This window comes from Camellia sinensis, chromosome 5 (assembly GCF_055761805.1).
Source record: "Camellia sinensis isolate YWXY chromosome 5, ASM5576180v1, whole genome shotgun sequence".
NCBI classification, from domain to species: Eukaryota; Viridiplantae; Streptophyta; class Magnoliopsida; order Ericales; family Theaceae; genus Camellia; species Camellia sinensis.
Window position 1 is genome coordinate 83,812,743 of NC_138965.1, and position 25,922 is coordinate 83,838,664.

Consider the following 25,922-nt stretch of genomic DNA (forward strand, 5'->3'; position numbering starts at 1 on the left):
GAACACCAATTATATGTAAAGAAAGAGAAATATGAATTTTCCTAGCGAAAAATCAAATTCTTAGGGGCACATTATTTACAGAGGCCATGTGAAGATGGACAGCAAGAAAGTCCAAGCCATTCGAGATTGGCCTGCTCCTAGCAATGTTCCAGAGTAGCGTTTTTTTTTTTGGTCTTGACAAGTATTATAGAAAGTTCATTGAGGGCTATTCCAAAAAGATCTCACCACTAATTGATTTGCTTAAGAAGGATAAAAAATGGAACTGGAGTGAGAAGTGTCAAGTGGCCTTTGACAAATTAAAAGTTGCGGTATCAACTGAATCGATGCTGCGGTTACCGAATTTTGAACTTTTTTTTGAAGTGCATACTGATGCATTAGACAAAGTTATTGGCAGCGTTTTGGTATAGGAAGGGCACCCAATTGCCTTTGAAAATTGCAAGTTAAATGTTGCGGAGAAAAACTATTCAGCCTACGAAAAAGAAATGACAACAGTGGTACATTGTCTTCTTATTTAGAGGGTTTATTTGTTAAGGATCAAGTTCCAAGTCCTAATATATAATGTGGTGAATACTTTCTTCAAAACGCAGAAAAAGTTATCTCCTAGACAGGTTCAATGGCAAGCGTTTTAAGAGCAGTATGACTTTGTGGAAACATAAGCCTAGTCGACACAACTAGGTTGCGGATGCATTGAATAGGAAGGTGGTTGAGAAATATGTGGCTACCATTTCTACCGTTGAGTTAGATTTGTTGGACAGAATTAGAGAAAATGTTGTTGGGGATACCGCTAATCCAAAGTTGGTACAACAAGTCAATGAGGGGATTGTCCGCAGATATTGGTTGGAAGGTGACCTTCTCTATGCCAAAGGAGATAGGTTGTTTGTTCCTAGTAATGGGGGACTTAGACAGGAATTATTTCGACACATGATCTGTAGTGGGCTGGTCACCCTGGTGTGAAGCGAATGTTGGCCCTTCTATCTTGTTCTTATTATTGGCCGAAGATAAATGATGACATTGAAATGTATGTCAAGACATATTTGGTCTGCCAACTAAACAAAACAGAATGCAAGAAAGGAACTAGTTTGTTGCAGCCTCTTCCTATTCCAACAAGGCCATGGGCTTTGTTTCCATGGATGTCATATCGGGATTGCCTAAGGTGGACGGTATGCGTTCTATTTTTGTTATTGTTAATCGTTTTTCAAAGTATTCTATTTTTATTCCTTTATCACATGCATGTCCGGTTGACATGGCTGCAGAGTTGTTTTTCAAAAATGTGTTGAAGAACTTTGGGTTGCCAAAGGACATGGCAAGTAATCGAGACACTCGTTTCATTGGACGGTTTTGGACAATGTTGTTTGGGTTGATGGGGTCAGAATTAAAAATTTTCGCAACAAACCATCCACAGACGAATGGGCAGATAGAACGTATAAATGCTTCGCTAGAGGAATATTTAAGGCATTATGTCACAGCAAGTCAGAAAAATTGGGTAGACCTGGTTGATAGTGCACAATTTTGCCACAACATGCACAGATCCTCAATAATCGACCTTAGTCCATTTGAGTTGGTTATTGGATATCAGCCTTTCACTCCTCATGAGGTGGCTAAACAGAAAACAAGGGGACGTTGTTCCGCCGCATATCAGTTTGTATGTGCCAAGCAAGAGTTGTTAGATAAGGCACAATATAGTTTGTCTAAAGCCTCCCATCCCATGAAAAAATATGCTGATAAGGGAAGAAGACCACTTGAGTCCCGAATAGGAGATAAAGTATTACTGAAACTTACTCTCCAAATTTGGAACAAGATCAGTAGCAAAATTGTTCATCGTGGGCTCATTCCTAAGTATAACGGTCCTTTTGAAGTTATGAAAAGGGTTGGAGTAGTGGCTTATAGACTAATACTACTAGATAGGCTAAAAATTCACCTAATGTTTTATGTGAGTTTCCAAAAGCCTTATCATGAAGATATGGTGAATGTTAAGAGGAAGCAAGCAAAGAGAGCCCTACCAGTGGTCCGAAAATAGTTCAACCAAAAGGTCAAAGAATTCTTGATCACAAGATAGAGGGCGTGAGCAAAAAGAGTAGAAGAACCCATTACTTTGTGAAATGGAAAGATCTACCTGAATCCGATGCTAGTTAGGAGAAAAGATGGCACATGATGGAAATTTGAGAAACAAGTAGCTGAGTACTTAAAGACCTTACTAATGAGGACGTTGGCTTCTTCTAGTGTGGGTGGTTTGTTAGCACCGTGGCATTCGGGAGTTAGTGGCCTCACATTTGGTGGCACCTTGCACCTATGTCAGACCTGAACCACAACATGATAGAGGTATGCCAAAGTAACAAGGTGGGCATTAAGTTGTACCGTTCAGTGGCAGCACTCATCCCTTGGCCAAAGTGTGGCAGTATGACAAATGCAAGGCATTAACATGATCTAAATGTTGGCTACAGTGCACTTGGGGGTTGGACATGATCAGAGGGCTTGACCAAGACAAATAAATGGCACTTAGGGCTTTATTTGGTTGGCAACTTGGGTATTTCGAATTTGTCTAAGGCATAGACAATGCAGTAGAATTATTGGGCGATTATGAGCAGTTATGCTAGGCCATGACAATGCTGACAGCAGCAGTGATTTACAGTTATGCAAGATTGAGACATGCTGGTTGGGGACAAGCAAAGCAGAATTATAGAGGCAATTGGTGGCAGTTACAACTACTGGTCAGTTCCAGATTTATCTTAGCCCTTTGGCAGTTTAGGGTGTCAACTGCTATGCCATGTGGCATGTTTTCCTTTATCTTTATTGCCTGTTTAAATTTCTAATTCTCTTATTGTAAGCCTATAAATAGGCATGTCCATGCAAACTTGAAAATCACCAAGTGTTGGAGAGTTTAGTATTTGGCTTTCCTTTGTAATTGTCAGTACAATAATAAAGGTTGAGTTTTCCTACAATTGTTATGTTGCTTTATCTTGTATACTTGACAAACCTCATATTGTCTGTGAGTATTGGATTGATTGGCTGACTAAGTGTGCTGAAACTTAGTGTCATTGCAGGAATCATTTGAGTTTGAAAATTGACCCTATGACAACCATGGTGGACATTAGACTATACCTTGTTACAAATTATCTCACCACTGGGGTATTTGGTGTAACTGTTAAAATAGATTATAGATTATAACTTAATAAATTATAAGTTGTAACTTTAATTATAAGTTGCTAATCTGTTTGGTGCAGCTGTTGAATTATAGATTTAAGTTGCTGAGTAGTGTTTGGTAAATAAGTTGTGAAATAGTTTTTTTGATATATAAATGTCCTTTTTACTTCTATTAATTGTAAATTGAATTAATCTTTGTTAATTGTAAATTAAACTTTTAGTTTTTATTATTCACTACTAGTCCACATTTCCCATAAAATAAAAGAAAAAAAAAATAATCCACAGTCCATTTGGGTCTTTTTTTATTTTCACACAAAAAAACAAAAAAACAAAGAAGCCTAATTGTAAATTAGCATGCCTATAACAGAAGCTGATAATTAGAAGTAAAGGATAGACAGTTTCTCAAAATCAATTTTTTTGAGTTAAAATAAGTTGTTATAATCAGAAATTATTTGAAATAAAGTTAACAAAACAATTCAAAATAACATTTTCAAAATTAGAATCTATAAAGGTCTCCAAGTCTAAATTTATCCAAACCAAATTAGAAAAGTCGAGGAGATTACCCATTATCTTCGGTAGGGATAGCAATTTGAATCCGGCCCGACGGGGACCCGATCCCGATTAGAACGAGTTTTCCTTTAAAATTACCCCCATAGGGTTGGGGATGGTATTGAAAATTGAATTCTCGACTGTTTCGAGCTAGGAACGGGGATAGGTTCCCCCGGCCCTGCCCCGAGTAATCCTTGAACAATCCCCGAATATTCCCTATATATATATATATGTTTAGGGTTATTCTTCCCCAGAATTTCTGAGCCTCATTTTCAACCTCAAAGATTGCTCTTCAGCTCGAGGCAAACCGCAATTTCATCTAAAAAGTTGCTTAATTTCATTCGATTTCTACTCTTACTCATTTAACCTCACTTGCATTTCTTACTTTCACATTTTGGTTCATTTTTTCTTTTAAAAAAAATTATAATACAGAGCAAAATTAATCAAGTTTTGTCAGAGTTCTTAGATATTGGGTCCTTAGCTTTTACAGATTTGGGAAAAGTGAAAGAGGAACTCAACTCTGTGGAGGCTGAAAATGCTAGAATATCAAATGAAATTGAGGATCTTACGAGAATGTACATTAAAAGTGTGAAGATTATAATTTTGGTTTTAAATTTCTCATGTAAGTACTTGAATGCATATGTGGTGTTTGTGTATTTGCAGATTCTAGTCAACTGGAGATCGAGCTTGAAGGGTTGAATTGTTCCTTAGACTTCATTGCTTCGCAGTTGAGTTAACTCTTTGGGTTGTTAGATCTGCAACTGGAAATCAAGAAGCAGTCTGCTTGGATTTGATCAGATTTGGAGTTGATTTTTTTTTTTTGGGCTGGGGAATTTTCGGGGTCGGAAAAACCTGATCCTTGTTGGGGGGTGGGGACGGGGGCGGTGATAGGATCCCCGTCGGGGATCGGGGCTGGGGATGGGGGAATTTCCATCATCGAGGATTGAGGACGGGGAGTGTGATCCTCGGCCCTGCTCCGGCCCGTTGCGATTCCTAATCCTCAGAGGGCTGTGTAGGGGTCGGGAGGTACCTGGGCCCCTTCAATTTTTGAAATTTTATTACTAGTCCTACATTTTATAAGTATTAATAAAATATATAATGGAATGGTACCGTAGTTTTATAAAATTACTTCATTAATTTTCTATTTCATTAATATTTCATAATGTATAATGAGATTATCTCTAATTATTTTATATTTTAGTTAATAGTATCAATTTTATTGAGTCAATTTTATTATAATACACGAGCTACATGTCGTATCAATTTTTAATTTTATGAAATTAAATGGTATGTATATTTTTTTATGAGTAATTCTAGAGAACTTAAAACATCATATACACCCTATCACAAAATGTGCAATTTTACTATAGAATATTGTAATATCAATTATAAAATGCATAATCTCATCATAAATTGGCATAACAAAAAATGTCATAATCAAACTATAAATTTTTACTGTAACAATCACAAATTTTTTGCAAGATCAACTACAAAATTTAAACATCCAATAATGTTTGGACATGCATGTTTTTAGTAATATTATTAGTAAGATTTTAAGTAGATGTATTGCTTTTTGATTTTTTTTTATTTTTGATTAAATCATGAGATAAAAATAATATATTGAGAAATAAATATTTAGTTAAAAAAAATATGTAAAAAATAATATAAAAAGCATTGAATGTTTGATTTTTTTATGTGAGTTAATTTTTTGACTATTTTTAAAGAGTGAAAATTAAAAGTTTTATCAAAATTTTTATCAAATATCTCACATGGGTATGAGACTAACATGAGACTTATATGGTGTGGGTTACACACCCATGTGAGATATTGTATTTAGGCTTTGTTTGAGAAATTGGTTGGAACTAATTTAAGGGCAAAGCACCAATAAATCCCAAGATGTGATCTTGTGAAGTGTTTAGTCCTCTTTTTTTTTTTTTTTTTTTTTTTTTATGAACCCAAAGGTTCCAGTAAAGTGAAAATTACATAATATGGTAGTCACTTACATGTTTGGCTTTAATTTTTTAGGGATAAAAGTGAGTTTTTAAAAATGTAAAATCACATATTTGGACAATTTACACTATAGAACTTTTGGATTTTCCCTCAATCTAGAACAAATCTCACATTACGAACAAAAGCCTAACACTCAAATGTAACACTCCAATAACGTAACACTTCAATGTAACACTAAAAAATTCTTTAATGTACTTTTCTCAAACGTAACAACGTAATACAGAAAAAAAAATCTTTGGTGTACTTTTTCCAAATGTAACGCTCTAATGTATAAAAAAAATAAAAAATAAAATTCCATAATGTACTTTTCCCAAACGTAATACTCCAATCAGTGTAATTTCAAACATAACACTCCAATGTAACATATTCTAATGTAACACACAAAAATACTAAAAAAACTCTTTAGTGTACTTTTTTCAAACGTAACATTCACAGTTTGAAATTATACATTTACTCAAAATTTACTAATGAATATTTGTATTCATTTTGGAATGGTTTGAAGAATCTCACATTCCTTTTCTATTTTTATTTTTATTTTTATTTTTAAGTGTTACATTAGGGTATTACGGTTAGAAAAAAATACACTAAGAAGTTTTTTGTTGGGTGTTACATTAGAGCGTTACGTTTGGAAAAAATACTCCAAAGAGTTTTTTTGGTGTTACATTAAAGTGTTACACAAAGAATTTTTTTTGAAGTATTACATTTGGAAAAATTATACTAAGGAGTTTTTTTGTGTATTACATTAGAATGTTATACTAAGAAGTTTTTGTATGTCTCATTAAAGTGTTATACTAAGAAGTTTTTTTAGAGTATTATATTATAGTATTACATTTGGGACAAATACACTAAGAAGTTTTTTTGTATGTTACACTAAGGAGTGTTTGTGTGTGTTACATTAGAGTGTTACACTAAGAATTTTTTTTGGAGTGTTATATTAGAGTGTTAAATTTGGAAAATACACATTAAAGAGTTTTTTTGTGTGTTACATTAGAGTGTTACAATAAGAATTTTTTTTAGAGTGTTATATTGGAGTGTTATGTTTAGAAAAAGTACAGTAAATAGTTTTTTTTTTTTTTTTTATTTTTATGTATTACATTAGAGTATTAGACTAAGTTTTTTTGTTTTAGTTTTTTTTTTAGTGTTACATTGAAATGTTACGTTTGAGTGTTACAGTTTAAAATTATACATTTAGCCAAAACTTACGAAGTAGTTTTTGTATTCCTTTTGAAATGTTTGAAAAATCTCACATTATTTTGAAATGTTTGAAAAATCTCACATTATTTTGGAATGTTTGAATAATCACATATTTTAAGTCATTTTTGTATTTCTTTTGAAATGTTTTCTAAATAAAAAAGATTTTTATATAAAAATTCATCACAAATTTGATTCCTATGTATTGTGTATCTTACATTTCTAGCATAAAAGAAAAAAAAAGGAAGGAACATAATATAAATAAGGGGATTTTTTTTTACGTCCCTGGTTTTAAGATTTTATAGCATAAATGACACCAAATATTTTCATAATGTCTAAAGTCCCTTAACATCGATTCAGAGAAAATTCGATCTAGTGAATTTCTCTGGACAAATTTTTTCTAGACTTTACATAGAAATTCTGGTTCACAGAGAATTTCTCTGGACAAATTTTCTCTAGATTTCACAGAGAAATTCTGGTTCACAAAGAAATTTTGGTTCACAGAGAATTTCTCTGATCGAATTTTCTCTGAACTTCACAGAGAATTTCTCTAGTTGAATTTGTGTGGCTTTGTGTGGCTCTATCCAGAGAAAATTGTGTGAAAAAAAGTTGTGTGGCTTTGTGTGGCTCTATCCAGAGAAAATTGTGTAAAGAAAATTTGTGTGGCTTTGTGTGGCTCTATCTAGAGAAAATTGTGGTAGAAAAAATTTGTGTGGCTTTGTGTGGCTCTATCCAAAGAAAATTGTGTAGAGAAAATTTGTGTGGCTTTGTGTGGTTCTATTCAGAGAAAATTGTGTTAGAGAAAATTTGTGTGGTTTTATGTGGCTTTATCTAGAGAAAATTGTGTAAAGAAAATTTGTGTGGCTTTATCCAGAGAAAATTGTGTTAAGAAAATTTGTGTGGCTTTGTGGCTCTATCCAGAGAAAATTGTGTTAGAGAAAGTTTATGTGGCTTTGTGTGGCTCTATCTAGAGAAAATTGTGTAAAGAAAATTTGTGTGGCTCTATCCAGAAAAAATTGTGTTAGAGAAAATTTGTGTGACTCTATTAAGAGAAAATTGTGTAGAGAAAATTTGTGTGGCTTTATGTGGCTCTATCTAGAGAAAATTGTGTAGAAAAAATTTGTATGGCTTTGTGTGGCTCTATCCAGAGAAAATTGTGTAGAAAAAATTTGTCTGACTTTGTGTGACTCTATCCAGAGAAAATTTGTGTGACTTTAGGATGGGCATTGGGATCTATTGACCAATTTTTTTGGATTTACTCACAATTTTCTTTGTGCGTGGACTCAATCAGAGAAAATTGATTAAAAAGCTAACGTAATTTTCTTTCGTTTGCTCACCTATACCTTTACTTTCACATTAACCCAATCGCCTTCTGAATAGACATTGGCAGCATCAAAATCCTTACACATCAAAAGATCCCAATGCCCATCCCAATTGATGAAAAACTCAGTATCCTCAAAATATTTCACCCGATGCACATCCCCAGTCGACGTGAACAAGAAATCACCAACACCCAAATCATAATTCTCTTTTTTGCTTAAAATCCACACCCTCTTGCTACCCTTCAGCACCACCAAATCATGCGCAAAAGTGTGGTGATGAGCCGGCTCTACACTCCCAGCCTTGAACCTCATTATCACCGAGGTTGATGTCTCTCTCAATATCTTCATCGATTGCATAGGTGTCTGATTAGGTTGTTGGTGAACTCTTGGGTCTTAGTCAGGCAACAGATTGCACAGGTGTCTGATTAGGTTGTTGGGAAATTGGGTCCAATTTTGGACATTTCGGGAATTGAGTTGTCGAGAAAGGAATCGATTTCAGGGGGGCTAGGGTTTGGAATTGGAGGCAGGGCAGAGAGAGAGAATGAGAGAGTGGGTGTGATATATGAGTATGGGTGAGGGACCTTAGGCTATAAAAAAAAATATTGTGGACCTCTCCCATTACTAAAGGTTGGAGAGGAAAGTTAGACTAATTTTTCCTATAAATATGGGTACAATCGTAAATCTAATTTTAAAATAATATATTAAATCTACTTTTCCAAAATCAATGGGGCTAATTAGTTTATAAAAAAATCTTAAGACTAAATGGATCACCATTTCTTAAGATGAGATTTATAGGTAAATTTTTCCTAATTTAACCCATTAAAAGACAAAATAGATTAAAAAGTTAATAAGACAAAATATCACATTCAAATCATAAATATTTTTTTTTGTCTCACAAAATTACAAAAAAAATCAAAATTTCTTCCTAAACGAAATATTTTTAAACAGATTAAAATAGTCAAAATGCTAAGAAAAAAGGGGTAAATTACACTGACACCCCCCCTGAGATTTCTGTTTAATATAGATTCCTCTCACATTTGAAAAATTACACTATCCTCCTTAAGGTTTGCAATCTCATTACAAATTGATTATTGGATTACTGATGTTATGCTCTAAAATTTTCTAAATGTCCATCTTCCCATTTTTCCTATAATTTCTTATTCATATTATCATGACCACATTTTATAACATTCCATCATTAAATTCTACCTGAACATATTTTTATTGAGTAATGATATACAAACAAATTTTATATAGAATTTTCAAACACGATGATATAACTTAATTGTGACATTTCACTTTAAAACAAAACACCCATAAACATGATTTATATTTACAACAATATCACTATCACAACATTTTATGATATTTTTTGTATAAATTTTTATATATGAATATAATTCTTCATTTTTATTTCCACCATTATATTTAAATCAGATCAATTTAATCTAGATATATTTAAAAAGTATAAAATTTGTGCAAAATTTAAAAAAAAAAAATCCATTGGATACAACAAAATAAGATAATGTATTGAATTTATATACATATATTTTTTTGTATTTGATGAATTTAAAAAAAAAAATCACAAAATATTATACTTCTTAAGTATATCTAGATTAGGTGTATTTAAAAAATAAAAAATTACTTAAAAAAATAAAAAAATTCAGTAAAAATAAAAAAAAAACTAAAGAAAATGATGATTATTTCCCTTGAAATGACATGTACAAAATATCTGTATTATTTTATTATTTCATATATATAAAGACTAAGGGAGGAATATATTATTTTAATCTGATAGGAAGTAAATATAATTTTTCAAATATGAGAGAAGATCTGTATTAAACAAAAATATCATGAGATGTCAATGTAATTTAACCAAAAAAAAAACATGCTAAAACTTTTGAAATCTCTACTGTTTTTCATTTTAATTAGTAATTATTATTTTTATTTTGGGCAAATTACAAATACCCCTCGAGGTTTGGTAAAAATATAGATTTCTCCTGAGGTTTGAGAAATTATAAATTGTCCCCTGAGGGTCAAATTTTCATAACAAATTAAGAAAAATTAGGAGGGAATCTGTATGAAAATAAAAATCTTAAGGAACAATTTATTATGAAAATATAAATTTCAAGAAACGAGATGTAATTTTTCAAATTTTAGAAAAATCTGTTTTTTCACCAAATTTCGAGAGGTACTTGTAATTTGCCCTTTTATTTTTTTTAAAAATTTTGTTGGGACTAAAAAAAGTCTCTAATGAAATGTACCCCGGCCGAACAGCGAACAAGATACCCACGAGATCCCAGAGACGCAACGACAACAAACGCCCACGAAATTGAAACAAAAGAATGGCCGAGGAAGGAAAATCAGGACCACCAGATGCCCAACTCTTTGGCCTCCTTTCCAATCTCCTCCAGCAGGTGACCTCTAATATATATATATATATGCATTGTTGTATTGTTGGTACATATAGAAATATTGAAGTGGCAAAGCATGTTGATTGAAGATGTTCAGATTAGTTTCTGAATATTTCATGAGATCTCTGATCTGGGTATTTGAATTTGATAGATTACACATTTTGGGTTTTCACTTTTCTCTATCATGAATTGCCCCATTCACTTTTTAGGGTAGAATCTGTTTCTGAAGGTTCGTTTTTTATTATTATTTTTTTAAAACCAAATTATTGCTGCAATTGAATTCTTGGTGTACTGAGCGATGTATTGTGATCAATTGACAACCTTTTGAGCTAAATACCATTCGGCAGAGTTTACCCTGTGATGTAAATTGATTGGTTATCTTTTGATTGATTGGTTATCTTTTGGATGATGGGATGGTGCACTTCCAATGCTTACTAGAAAGTATTACGCCCGGTTGGTTAGGGTAATTATTGGCTTGGTGATGCTTATCTTTCATGGATGTGGAATGATTTGCTGTTGTATTCGTGTTTATTGTTTTTTGTTTGCATTTCCTCATAATTAATAGCAAGCAATATTTAGAGACCAGAAGGGGGGGAAAAAAAAAAAGAAGAGAAAGGAACACATAACTTGCCAAAGTTTTGCGACCAAAATGTTATTTGGCATGGATTCAGTTGTTTACCTTATGGGTTTTTACACCGATAAAAGCTCTAGTATCAAGCTTGAGATTGCTAGTTCAAGTTTGTGGATATTGTCTTCATGGATATAAAGCTAGAAATTATGTTTATACCTAATCTATTCTTTCCAATAGCCCATATTCACGGGGTCAATATGATTTATTTATGTGAAATCATTGTTGGGTCTTGTGGACCCTCATAAGTCCCTTGGTCCAATGGGGGGTTTGAGGGGCCTCCTTCTAGGGGAAGAATATTTTTGTGTACTTTGGTAATTTCTTGTTGCGTCTACATTGCCCTAATTCTACATTGCCCTATTTTCTTATCATGGTGAAAATCGTAGCAGCCGTGAAATTAGCGCTATTCCGGAGTGAACCATATAAATCCTTGTATTCTTGTGTGTGTGATTTCTTCGATTCATTTTGTCTTTCTTGTTTGTTATTTCGTGTCTCACCGATCTTGGTTAGGAAGAGTTAATTCCTAATAACCATTTGGGGACAATTAAGCAATTGAGATGTGTATGTTCCTCCTATAGTTGGTTAAGATTTTAAAAGAGTTATATGTGAAGGGTTGAATGCCAGGGGTCTTATCCGGAAAAAAAAAGAAAAAAGAATTGAATTTGATGGGTGATGTTGTCATGCAAGATGTTGAACTCATCAAGAGTGCAATGAAATGAGACGTAGAAATGGTTGCTCATGCATCTATGAGATTGGGAGAGAACTAATTCAATTTGTAAGGGTGTGCAGTTTGGATGGTGAGCGAGAATGGATTGATGAAAATGCACTTGTTGGAACTTGGAAGGATGGCCAAGTAATTGCTCGATATATATGCATGCTAAATAAGCTTTTTATTTGATGGCTCATATAATTTGATAATAATTAGTCCAATCAAACATGAATCTGACGCAAATTGGCCTTGAGTTCCCATGAGAATCATTTTCGGCCATGATTTGGTTCAATTTTATTATTCTAAATTTTGGTTGCCAGATTTAGAGATATTTTTTTTTTAAAAGAAAAAATACAATCTATCTTGCATTCATGTTTTAGAGATATTTTCTGGAGTGTTATCTTGTGAAATGATAAGTTTTTAAGTGAGTGGTCTCATGATGTTTAACTGAGGATGTTTCTCTTGGAGAAGACCATTGAAACCCTAGTGAAGTAGCAAAGGACATAGAGGCATTGGTCTAGGAATTGTTATTCTGCAGATGAGGTATCTTGCTGTCCCAATCCCACGTTATGTCTTTTCCTGAAATAACACAGCCCATACAGCAGGTAATTTATAATGAGTTTGAAAAATGGTTTCAGATGGGGCCTCTCAGGTACTAACCAGTAAGGTGAATAAGGTCTAGGAACTTCTGGATATTGATCGTAGGAATCTATTTGTAAGGAAAGGAGTATATGCACTCAGTTCCACCTAAAAGAAGTGTTTTCATTAGAATTGCCAATATGGCCTGATTTTGATGATTGACAAAATGTTTAATAAGGGTAGATTGCTAGCTTACCTTTCAGCTCGTGTTCTACACCTATATAGGAGGCTATGAAGCACGAACACCTCTCTGAGGGCCGCGTTTTAGTGTCGAACACGTGTCAGACACGGACACGGACACACGTTGGACACGCGGTGGACACATGTCCGACACGCTAAAGAGAGTGTCACTTTTTTTTTTTTTGGTTTTTTTGCAGGCGGACATGTTTGGACACGTTCGGGACACTCAGGGTCAAAAATATAATTTTTTAAACTTCAAGTGAGGGTCAATTTGTAAAAAACAAAAATTAAACCAATGAAATCAATTGCTGACCTAGATTTCGAACAGAGAGAAGAGAAGAGACTGAGAGAAAAGATTGTTAGTCGTCGCTGGTCAGTGCTTGCTCGCTGCTCGTTGCTTTTGTTGTATGTTGCTCGATTCTCTTCTTTTTCTTTCGATCTTCTTCTTCTATCTTCTTCTTCTTTGCTCTCTCTCTTAGTCGCTCTCTCCTCTCTTCCAATTTTTTATTTATTTATTTATTTATTTTATGTTGATTCTAACCCCCCCCCCCCTTCTCTTCTATTTTATTTTTTATTTTTGGTCTTTATTTTTTTTTTTTGTGTGGCTTTTCTCTCAGTCAGTCAGTCAGTCTTATTTAAATATATATATATATATATATATTTGCTGATTAGTTTATAAGAACAAATTTTTTTTGTTAATTTTAATGATATGTGTTTGTTAATTTTATAAGTTTATGACATATAATAAATAAATCTAATTATATATATTAAACGTGTTCTCAGCGTATCGTGTCTCCTATTTTTGGAAATTTGCGCGTCCGAGTGTCCGTGCTGTGGCCGTGTCTGTGCTTCATAGATAGTAGGCAAAGGATCCACTTTTGTTGCATGGATGGGAGGGAAATTGTTGTTTCCTTCACTCTTTGGCGTGACAATATGACATGGGTGATGCTGAGGCCTCTTTCAGAGGCTATCAAGGCTTGGCAGGGCTGTTTGAAGAGTGCCTATACTTGGCCTCTGTTTAAGTATATGTAGAAGGAGGATTGTGCTCTTAAATCTATGAAACAGAATATAATGTATCCTCTTTTCCTATGCTGCACATTGCATCCTTGATTTATTGCCTAGTTGTCGTATATTTACCTTCTATCCAAAGTACACCTCCCACCCATCCACCCATGCAACAAACATCAAATTACAGGCCCAATGTATAATGGAGAAAAGCTATTATTTGGGAGACCACAAATATAGGAGATAATATCATTTCCATTTATATGTTGTGGTTGATGGTTTGCATTTTTGATTGATTTCCTTTTCCATTGCTTTTGAGTGTATATTCTATGTTGGCATTTGATCTCTGAAAAGATCTTGCTATCCACGCTCCTCTTAGTTATGGAGATAAAAAGTTGGAAAGAAAAGAAACTCTAAGCTTTATGATTATTTTGTTTTGCAATGGCAGTTGTGTGCAAGAGTATGTTCTTTCCCTATTGCCCTTGCACCCAAATGTAACATTGAGTCTTTCAAATTTAAAAATTAAATTATTTATGTAGTTACTCTTTATACTTTCAATCTTAAATGTTATTTATTTATCAGAAAAAAAAAAAATCTCAAATGTTATTGCATGCAATCTTTGGTGGATAGATTTATCTTGTTGGGGAGAACGAATGGAGGATGGGCTTGGCTTGGAAGCTGGTGTGACTTTTGAGCTAAAATTTGAGTCATGTGTGCTGATTGTGTGAGGTTGAAAATGATGCTCAATCACGTGCAACTTAACGCATCCCTCTCTTGAGGAAGTGTAGCCTAGGCTTGAGTTTTTCTCTCTTGAGGGAGTGTTGCCCTTTGGGTGTGTCTTGAGCCTCATTGTATATCTATATTTTTGGTAATAAAACACTTACTTGCCACCCAAAAAAAAAAAAAAAATGGTGGAAATATCCCAAACTTGCAAATTTGGGTCTAGGCTTGTGTTTTTCTCTCTTGAGAGGGAGTGTTGCCCTTTGGGCGTGTCTTGAGCCTCATTGTATATCTATATTTTTGGTAATAAAACACACACTTGCCCCACACAAAATAAATAAATAAATAAACAAAAAAATGGTGGAAATATCCCAAACTTGCAAATTTGGGAACTTTGAGCTAGATTGGTCAGGCCCTCCCAGCAGCTTATATTCTTTACACCTCTTGCCTTTTTTTAAGCACTGTGGGCTTATTAACCAATAAGCAAGCTTTTTAAGATTTTAAGTGTGGCATGGATGAAGAGTCTCTGTCCAGATTGATTAATAGATTTACACATGGATTCATGGAGAGGGGGCTACATTTTGTTTCATGGGCTTTTATGATGGGTCATATGCTAAATTTATTGTAAACCTTTAATGTCAATTTAAGACTTCTATTATTGCACGATTGGGAAAGAAAGATGGTCAAATGTTTTTAAAAAATTCAGTTATTATTGGCTTACGACTATAAGGCCAAGAATTTGAGGTGCCTTGTCTTATTTAAGGCCTTAATAAATTTCACCAAGCATTTGTTGCTTACGCAGATTACAGGTTTAATGAGTAGAGAACTATCTGTTGAGTAGGTTTCAATGTTTCTGATGTTCTTTCCAGTAACCATTTGAACAACAAATCTTTTATGCAGGTGGAATCATTGACCAATCAAGAAGAAGTTGAATTACGTTCCAAAATTGAAGCCCTTGGTCTAGAAGTTACAAAAGTTCCAGCAAAATCTACTAAGGATCTTGATGAGGTAGTTTTTTCAAGGCCATTTTAATTTCCAGTTTTTTAAATTTCATTTTCATTTGTCCCTCTGGGCTGTCCATTTGGGATAACACATCTTATTCGCCTCTTTAAATTAGCTAGAGATAGCGAAGGAGTTGGATAAATTATCTGCAAAGCTGGATGACGTGGATGAGATGATTTCGTCAGCCATGGCTGCAGATCCACAAGTGAAGTCTCTTTTGAGTAGTACTGCTGACGTATGGATGCCAGTTATCACCGCTACTTCTGATGAAAGGCGTAATTTTACAGCATCGTCATCTATTGGAGATGATAATCGTGAAGCAAATGGGAAAATTGCTAACTAGTCATTCCAGTCTTAGTTTGATTGATTATAAGGAGTTTGCTTCCTAACAACTTATTATTAACCACACAATCTTTTTCCACAAATTGAAAAAGGAAAATCCTGTTGTCTACTATGGCTCGGTATATGTGGCTGTATTTATTGTTCTTTTTGGCAATGAATAGGAGTATTTTTGATAATCGTCGTGGGTTGTAATCTTGTGGTTTTTTTTTTTGGGTAAGTATAATCTTGTGGTTCAATCTTACAAGTTCTGATTTTTTGATTCTATGATGGAAGGAATGACACTAAACTTTTGATAGGGCAGCTGTCGCCTTTTTTTGGCTTCAGTATGTCATGTATTGTTAATCCTACCAAAAAACCTACATTTGCACCCTGATTTTTATTTTTTTTGGCATGAATATATATATATATATATATATATATATATATATATATATATATATTTGGATGGACCATTCGATGTGTAGGGATTGTACTTATTGGGGGTAAATTATCAATTTCAATGTAACTCTCAAATTTAATTTTTCTATGCAAGCTATCAAATTTCATAATTATGCCAATGTAATCCAACAAGTGAGAAAAAATATCATTTTATATCATGTATTTTTTAATTGAGATAATTTTAGGATTTAAAATACGAAAATGATAATCTATATCAAAATACAGACATAACGATAATTTAACCTACTAAGGTAATAATTTAACCCCATTTTCATAAGAGCATACATGTACTCAAAGCCTTAATAAAATTTGGGTAAATTATACTAACACTCCCTGAGGTTTAAATTTATTACAGTTTCTTTCCTCACCTTTTGAAAATTACATCTCCTCCTTGAGGTTTAAAGTTTCATTACAGATTCCCTCCTCAGTCCTTTTAATTTTTTTAAATACCAATTTTACCCTCATTGGATAAATTACATTGACACCCCTCATATTTTAAAAATTACAATCCCCTCCCTAAGGTTTAAAGTAGCATTACCAATTGCCCTCTCGGTTAGTATTAGCTGAAAAAAAAATCATTGAAAAAAAAAATTAATTGAAAAAAAAAATTTGTTAGCAAAATTTTTAAATTTTTGTTTAAAAACCAACGTGAACTCATTTTTTGAATTTTTATTTTTTCCTCAAATTTACAAACTGAGACAACCATTTATAAACCAAAAAAATTATTAAACAAGTTTTTATGATAGTTTTTAAATTTTTTGTAAATAAAAATTGAAAACTAAAAACGAAATGGTTACCAAACAAGTCTCAGATGGTAAAAATGTCGTAAAATAAACAAATAATTAAATAAGTTACCAACGTAAGAAATGACTTATCAAAATATTCTTAGGCCATTTCTTAAATAAAATGAAAATTATTTTTTAAACGAAATGAAAATTATTTTTTTATTTTTTATTTCTTAACCAAATTAATTTTTAATTTTAAAAAAAAATTCTAAAAATCAAACCATACATAGCCTAAGAATCTTTTGATAAATCATTTCTTACGTTGATAACTTATTTGATTATTTGTTAATTTTACGATATTTTTACCATCTGAGACCTATTTGGTAACCATTTCATTTTCAGTTTTCAATTTATATTTACAAAAATTTAAAAAACTATCATAAAAACTTGTTTGATAATTTTTTTGGTTTATAAATGGTTGTCTCAGTTTATAAATTTGAGGAAAAAACGTAAATTCAAAAAATGAGTTTACGTTAGTTTTTAAACAAAAATTTTAAAATTTTACTAACAATTTTTTTTTTCAATTAATTTTTTTCCAATTAATTTTTTTTTCAATGATTTTTTTTTTTCTAACCAATACTAACCGAGGGGGCAATTGGTAATGCTACTTTAAACCTTAGGAAGGGGATTGTAATTTCTAAAAGATGAGGGGTGTCAATGTAATTTACCAAATGAGGGTAAAATTGGTATTTAAAAAAATTAAAAGGGTTGAGGGGGGAATCTGTAATGAAACTTTAAACCTTAGAGGGGAGATGTAATTTTCAAAAGGTGAGAGGGGAAACTGTAATAAATATAAACCTCAGGGGTGTCAGTGTAATTTACCCTTAAAATTTTTATTAGAATTACAATGTCCAAAATATTATTGTTTTTAAGAACCAATAATAGTCTCTTATATTTTTAAGGGTAAATTATATTCCTCATACTTCTGTTTAATATAGATTCTTCTATCATATTTGAAATATTACACTTACCCTCTTATTAAATTAGAATGACATATTTGCCCCTTAACATTTATATATATAAAATAATAAAATAATATTTATATTTTATTCATGTCATTTCAAGGGAAGTAATCATCATTTTCTTTGATTTTTTCATTTTTTTGTGTTTTTATTTTTATTTTTATTTTTAATGAATTGTTTTATTTTTTCAAGCAATATTTTAAATTTTTTTTTAAAAACCTAATCGAGATATACTTAAAAAGTATAATATTTTGAGAATTTTTTTTTTTACAAAATTATCAAATATAAAAATTCAATACATTATCTTATTTTGTTGTATTCAAGGATTTTTTTTTATTTAAATTTTACACAAATTTTATACTTTTTAAATATATCTAGATTAAATTGATCTAATATAGATATAATGGTGGAAATAAAAAAGAAAAATTATATTCATATATAAAAATTTGTAAAAAAAATATCATAAAAATGTTGTGATAGTGATATGATTGTAAATATAAATCATGTTTATGGGTGTTTTGTTTTAAAGTGAAAGGTCACTAATAAACTATATCATTGTGTTTGAAAATTTTATATAATATTTGTTTGTATATCATCACTCAATAAGAATATGTTTAGTTAAAAATTAATGATGAGAATTTGTAGAATGTAATCATGATGATAGGAAGAAGAAATAATAGAAAAAAGGGCAAGATAGTCATTTAAAAAAAACATTATTAAATGGAACACCCCGTTTTATAATTTTTTGGACCCCCCATTTTATAATTCTTTGGACCCCCATTTTATAATTTTTTTTAATTACAATTACACCCTAAAGTAAAATTACATTTAAAGACATTATTAAATGGAACACCCACTTATCAATAAGAACTAATACTCTACAATATTGGACACCCAACTCCAACTCCAACTCCAACTCCAACTCCAACTATACATATTCCATATTTGTAAATCCTAAACCTATTACTTTTCATAACCAAGTAACATAAACCCTAAATTTATTATTTTTCATAATCATCTTAAATCCTGAATGTGTCATCTTCATCACCATCATCAACGCTATTGAACTTGAAAGTTTTGCTTCAAGTATAACGTATACTTCATCACTTATTTCACTGTGTAGAGCAATGGAGGACGATAACAACATTCTCGGTCGTTTATCTGTCTTGTATTAACATTCTCGGTCGTTTTTTGTCGTTCTTGTTTCGTTCGAGCTGTTCGGTACTGGTTTGCTGACTGTTAGAATTATGTTCGGTAATACAGTACTGAACATAATCCTTTTGTTCAATACATAGGTTCCGAACATTAATGCAGATAGTCAATTATGTAATTTTCTTTGTTAAACTAACTTAGAATGGAAAAGAGTGAATTGGAATGGATTTAAGTTATGTATTTTGAATGGATTTAATTCATATTATTTTAAGTTGTGAATTGGAATGGATTCAAGTTACACAGTGATGAACAAATTTTGTTCGGACATACAGTGCTGACAGGATCATTATTGTTTGACAAAACAGTTCTGAACAAAATACATTTTTTCGGTTACACAGTGGTAAACAAATTGGGTGGGTGTGCATTTCATTGTGAAAATATGGAGATTAGTTTTCTATTCTGAAAATATTATGGAGATTAGTTTTTCATATATATACATTGTTTTCTATTCTTACAATTCACATCAATCTTTATTTTCTCATATGAATTTCCCAATCAATGACAAATTCCAAAGAGACCCACATCGTCGAAATCCCAATCGACGAAGAACGCCAACCCCATTGTATTTTCAGGAACCACTTTTTAGATGTGGTTAATGCTGGAGAGAGAATTAAGAGAAAAAGCTAGGGTTTTGAAGGGGTTTTGAGAGAGAGAGAGAGAGAGAGAGAGAAAAGAGAGAGAAGAGAGAGAAAAATCTTCACTTTCTCATCTGAACAAAAGGGGTTTTGAGAGAGGGAAAAAAAATAGAGAGAACAGACATCACTGATGAGGAGAGAGAGAGAGAGAAGAGAGAGAGAGGCAGAGAGTGGGTGTGGTTGGGGGTGTGAATTGCGTGCATTTACTTGTGGATTTAGGCTAAGGTTAGTGTTGGAATGGATTCAGGTGAATGTGTATTTCATTGTGAAAATATTATGAATATGGGTAGATTTAGTAATAAGTGAGGTGTCTTAAAAAATATTATTAAAATTTAGGGTTTAGGGTTGGGGTCCAAAGAAATGGGGGGTCCAAAGAATTTTGGTAGGTGCTAATATCAGCATTCTTAAAAAAATTTAGAGCATGACATCAACAATCCAAGGGACAATTTGTAATGAGATTACAAATCTCATGGAGGGAAATATAATTTTTTAAATGTGAAGGAAAATTTGTATTAAATAAAAATCTTAAGGATGTCAATATAATTTACTCTATTTTTAATAAAATTATTAATATATATATATATATATTTAATTTAAATTAATCACACAAATAAAGAGACTGAGTCACACTTTCGTCAAGAATCTTAGGAAAAAGCATCTTTTCTCTAACAAAAAAAAGACAAAAAGAAAAAAAAGGGATCTCATGAGAGGATCTATTTTATCTCAACTATATCTGCACCATGTCGACAAAACTATGAAAGTTGAGAGCTTAATATAATTCATAAAAGGGATGGCTTCTCTTCATCCTAGAGGGTGTTGTTGAGTTTTCGCGGATTTGTTGCGAAACTTGTATTGATATTTTGAACTGTTTAATATATAGAAATTGTCAAATATTTTATTTTTATAAAAAATTACTTTGATCGGATATCAATAATTATTTGATCAGATAATATTTGTATCAATAATTTATTTTTAAAATTATGTTTACTATCGACACAAATGTGAACTGATCAAGTGATTATCAATATCCGATTAATATAATTTTTTCATAAAGATAAAATATTTGATGGACCCTAATATTGAAATGGTTCAAATTATGAATGTAAATTCCGTAATAGGTCCACAAAACCCAACAATAATCTCTAATTAATTTTTTCAATTAGAGAGAGCTTCTCCCATAAATAAAATAAGATAGTTCGATGATCAACTTGGAACCATGTTTGAGGGAATAATTGATAGTTTACTTTACTTTTTATTGTGGCCGACAACTTTTCTACCTCAAACGAACTTTATCTACTTCTGCGTCTTCAAAGCAAATTCCAACAAAGGTGTTCATCATACTTGTTAATATCGGATTGGGGATCCTGATGTGATCTTGGTGTTGTGGTGTTTTGTGGAATTTTTTCTATCTCATTTTAATGGTTTATATTGTAAGATTTATAAATATATCGATCATTTATATAAAAAAAATTAGATTAATTAAAAATATACTATAATCATATTTTATTTTTTTAAAAAATTATTAAAATCATATTAAACAGTTTATTTAAGCTATAGATGTTCAATAAAATTGATTTTTTATATTAATAATCTATTTAACAAATTTTACAATATGAATAATTTGAATTATCAAAAAAAAGATATGAAAAAAAAAACCCACGGGGCACAGCCCCTTTCGGGATCCCTTGGTCCCGTTAATATTAAGGTTGTGAGAAAAAATATGTTAAAAAAAGTATAAATTTTTTTTTAAAAAATATGTTAAATTTATAAAAAAGTTATTGAATTTAATGATAAGTATATCACGACTTGCATACTTTTTATCATTTTACTTGGTTAGTAAGACTTAAAAAAAAAGAAAAAAAAGAAAATCATATATCAAACTTATCCTCTTCTTAAAAAATTTAGTCAAAATTCCGCCGTTGGATTTTTATTTGATGAAAAGAACAGTTCAATTTAGTTTGTTTCATAAATTTTCTAAGGAGAAAACACATAATTGAATAAGAACAATATAATTTTTTTTTTCTTCTTAAACAATATTGCCAGAGACAGAGTAACATATTACTGTGAATAAGAGTAACATATTACTGTTACTATTTACATCAATTTCGACAATAATAATTTTTTTTATTAAGAATTTTATAGTCAACATGAATCTTATTTGATAGATCTGGATGAGAGGATTCTAAAAATATTAATTTTGTTAAAAACTGACATCTACATCAAGAGCTATATTATTTTACACCTTAATATTTTGATAATAGTAGAATGTGTTGAATTTTTTAAGAATTTTTTTTTATATTTGTCTTTAATACATTAATATTTTATTATGATAAGATTTTGATCAAATCCCTCATATTATAAAAATATTAAAAATTCTAAATAAATTATCAAATATTATTAAATATTCACATAGATATGAGACTTATACGTGCCGTATGTGGTGTGCACCTGTTAGTAAAAATTCTAAAAAATGAGTGCAATCAAGATCCGAACCTCATGTGAATATTATATAAAATATTTAATAATTTATTTTAAGTCTCAAGGATTGCTCATTTTATGAAGCTACCCCACCATTAATAAAACAAAAATAAATAAATAAATAAATTTTGAGCAGCCGATGAAATGAAAGCAAAAACACAATCAACTCAACATCCCCGGTTTGTGTTGATTGTGTGGAGCTCGAGCGGCCTTTCCTGTGCTCGAGCTTCAGTCCGCTCGAGCGGCTATTCTTGCGCTTGAGCGAAAATCGCAGATCAGTTTTCTATAAATATATGGTTTTATCAGATTTTGGGGTTACGGTTGCTAGATTTTCTTCTTGGATATTAGGGTTTTCCTCTGGAATTTCTTTTTTAGTTTTCTTTGATATTTGTTTGAGTTTAACTCATGGTTTGAGAAGAATACATCAAAGGATTGTTTGTTTCATTCAATACAAAAGAGAGTTGTTCTTCGGTGGATTCTGTGGAACTTGAGCCCGAAGCTTTGGTGGATTCTGAAGTGGTTCATCGTCGTGGATTCGACATCGGCGTTGTGTGATTCAACGTTGGGCAAGACAATTCTGAGGTGAAGACGGGGCTGGAAGAGGCACAGAGGGGTCGATTCGATTCAGGCGTGGATTCGCTAGGTAATTAAGAATACACTTGTGTAATTCCTTTATATCTTCTTAGTGGATTGTTTTGTAGTTTTTGCCCGTGGTTTTTTTTATCACAATTGGAGGCACTCCAATTGTGATTCCAATTGTGATTTTTCCACGTAAAATCGTTGTGCTGATTTGTCTTTGATTGTTTAATTGTGATTGCTATTACTGGTTAAAATTGATACATAATCACAAATTAATATCTAGGAGATTTTTAGATTTTTCAATTCCTTAGCCTTATTATACACACACTCTATGTAACGCCCTAAAAAAAAAAAAATCATAAATCATACAATCTTGACATGCTTAGACATAAGAGAGTAAAGCATAATTTCATTCATCAGAGTATTCATTACAAAAGTATTACATGTTGACATCAAAAGTAAATGCCCCACGAGCTTAGAACTTTTCAAGTCAACACTTGGTTACAAGAAGGAGAGTATTAACTCTACACAAAATAAGCCATTGGCTTGATATACATGTAATACAACAAAAAGAGTATAACAGCCTCAAGCCTCCCAAGCTACGTCCTTGGAGGTGGCATAGCACCTGCACCTGAAAATGATGTCCCATATAGGGTGAGCCAACGCCTAGTAGAGATATGCTAAACATAATATGAGCAATAACTAAAATATTAACATTTGATAAATGTTTAACTCACATAAATTAATTCATAATTCATTTCAATTACATGACACATATGTCCATGTTTCATTTCTCTTTCCTTTACTTAACCGATTCTCAATTCATAACCGTGGCTCAGAACCTGGCCAAACAATCTGGGTGAGACTACATCTCATATCAACAATACTTCCATACATCACAATAGATACACATATTTTCTGTATCAATATTACATAAAACACTTCCAAACTTCACAACAAATACACATATTCGCTGTATCAACACTTCAATAGATACACATATTTGCTGTATCAATGGAGTATATCCCCTATCTCCTCCCAAACAATATCCGGTTTAGGAATCCATCTCCTATCTTCCCCTAAACCGTGGAGTACATCCCCTATCTCCTCCTACACAACACAATGTATATAAGCATCTATCATATACATGTTCAATCAATACACAAATTTGATGTATTATTCCATTCATCATAATCAATGACATACAACCAATTAGTTTTAATTCGCTTAATCATCATGCAATGTCAACAACAATCAAGACTATCCTCCACCGATAGCCCAAAGCAATTATTTCTAAACAGATAATAATTATATCAACAGATAATTTACCAACATTTTCAAAGGTGAGTGATTAATGAATCCAACTCCACCATTCTACCTTATAATGAGCCAATTTCATTATTTCCACTCAATTTCATATTTCCATAATAAATGTCATTAATTACACTAATGACCCAAATATACCCAAACATGGCATTTTCTCCCTTTTCTCAACATTGACCCAAAGGTCCAAATATTATCAACAACATCAATAACCTCCCTTTTTAGATCCAAAACACATTTGTTTGAATCAAAAGAACAAAACCCCTCTTTCCAATATAACACATCACAAACCTTAACTTCCCAAATCAAACCATTTATACAAAAAGCTCAACATTTAGGTTAAAGCTCATAACTTCCCTACCTTAAAGTCAGAGCTCAAAGGAGGAAGATGAAGAAATTCGAAATGCTCCAAACCCCAATATTTTCGGATCAATATGTAGCCCTCAACAAGCTCTACACTTTTTACAAAGGCCTAAGGATAGAAGATCACTCCTACTAGATTAAACCATAGAGAGAAGTTGGAGTTTTAGAGTGAGGTGCTCTCGAATGGAGGTTTTAAAAAGTAAGAGAGAGAAAGAAAGTGTGAAAAGTGATTTAAAATCACCCAGCTGCAATTTGATATACGATTAGTCCGCTCGAGCGGAGAATAAGACACTCGAGTGTCAAGCATAAAAACTGAACCCGCTCGAGCACAAGAATACCCGCTCGAGCGTCAAGATACAACTGCAAAACACACCCGCTCGAGCGCAAAGGGAAACCTGCTCGAGCGTAGATTACACTCTTCTAGTACTTTTACAGAACAAGACCACCCGCTCGAGCGCAAGGATATCCGCTCGAGCGTAAAGAAATCCGCTTAAGCGTGAAAAACACATCTGCAGTACTTTTGCAGACGGACAAACTACTGAAGGTGTGTAAACTTCGCTCGAGCGCGAAGGTATTCGCTCGAGCGGACCACCAAAAATCTGGGCAACAATGAATGAAACTAAAGCTCATCCAACCTGTTTGAAACACACCCAAGACATTTCTAAACTCCAATCCAAAGCATTAGAGGACGGAAATGAAATACAGACAACCACAACTATCAACGGAACCGAGTTCGGAATACAGTAAATAAGGAAGAAAAACCGGGGTCGCTATACTCTAAATAGAGACAGTGGTATGATGATTAGACAAAGTGATATTATTAGTTGAGAAAAAATGAGAAATAAAGAATGTAAGATAGTCAAAAAATAGAAAATATTTAATTTCATAAAGATTAATATAGGTATTCTTGAGAAAAATTTTTTGTTTCTTGCATTATACACTCTGTTAATGAGTTAACGGTTAATTAATGAAAGATGCTATTTTTTATGTAATTGAAAATCTCAAAAATTAGGATGTAATTTTCAAACTTGATAAAGAAATTTATATTTTTAATAAATCTCAAATGACATGCAAGTACACTAAACATGGTAAAACATCACTTTCACTTTTATTTATTTATTATTATTTTTAATTATAAACCGCATTGATGAGTTTCGTTACATATTTTTATAAATTAAAAAAATTAGTTGTCACTGCTATTATATTGTATGGTTGAATTTATATATTATTACAGCGATTATGAATAAGCTCAAACCACTAATCAACTAATATCTTTATTAATAAAAATTATCACA

The 25,922-nt window shown here is 32.0% G+C and overlaps 1 protein-coding gene across 1 annotated transcript; it reads left to right on the forward strand.

The window, feature by feature from the left end:
* Positions 1-10,426: 10,426 nt before the first annotated feature.
* On the forward strand, positions 10,427-16,028 carry LOC114260864 (ecotropic viral integration site protein). The gene is made up of 3 exons (XM_028201059.2): positions 10,427-10,630; positions 15,409-15,516; positions 15,626-16,028. The coding sequence occupies exons 1-3, from the start codon at positions 10,559-10,561 to the stop codon at positions 15,851-15,853; spliced, it is 408 nt and encodes a 135-aa protein (XP_028056860.2). The 5' UTR covers positions 10,427-10,558; the 3' UTR covers positions 15,854-16,028.
* Positions 16,029-25,922: the final 9,894 nt, after the last annotated feature.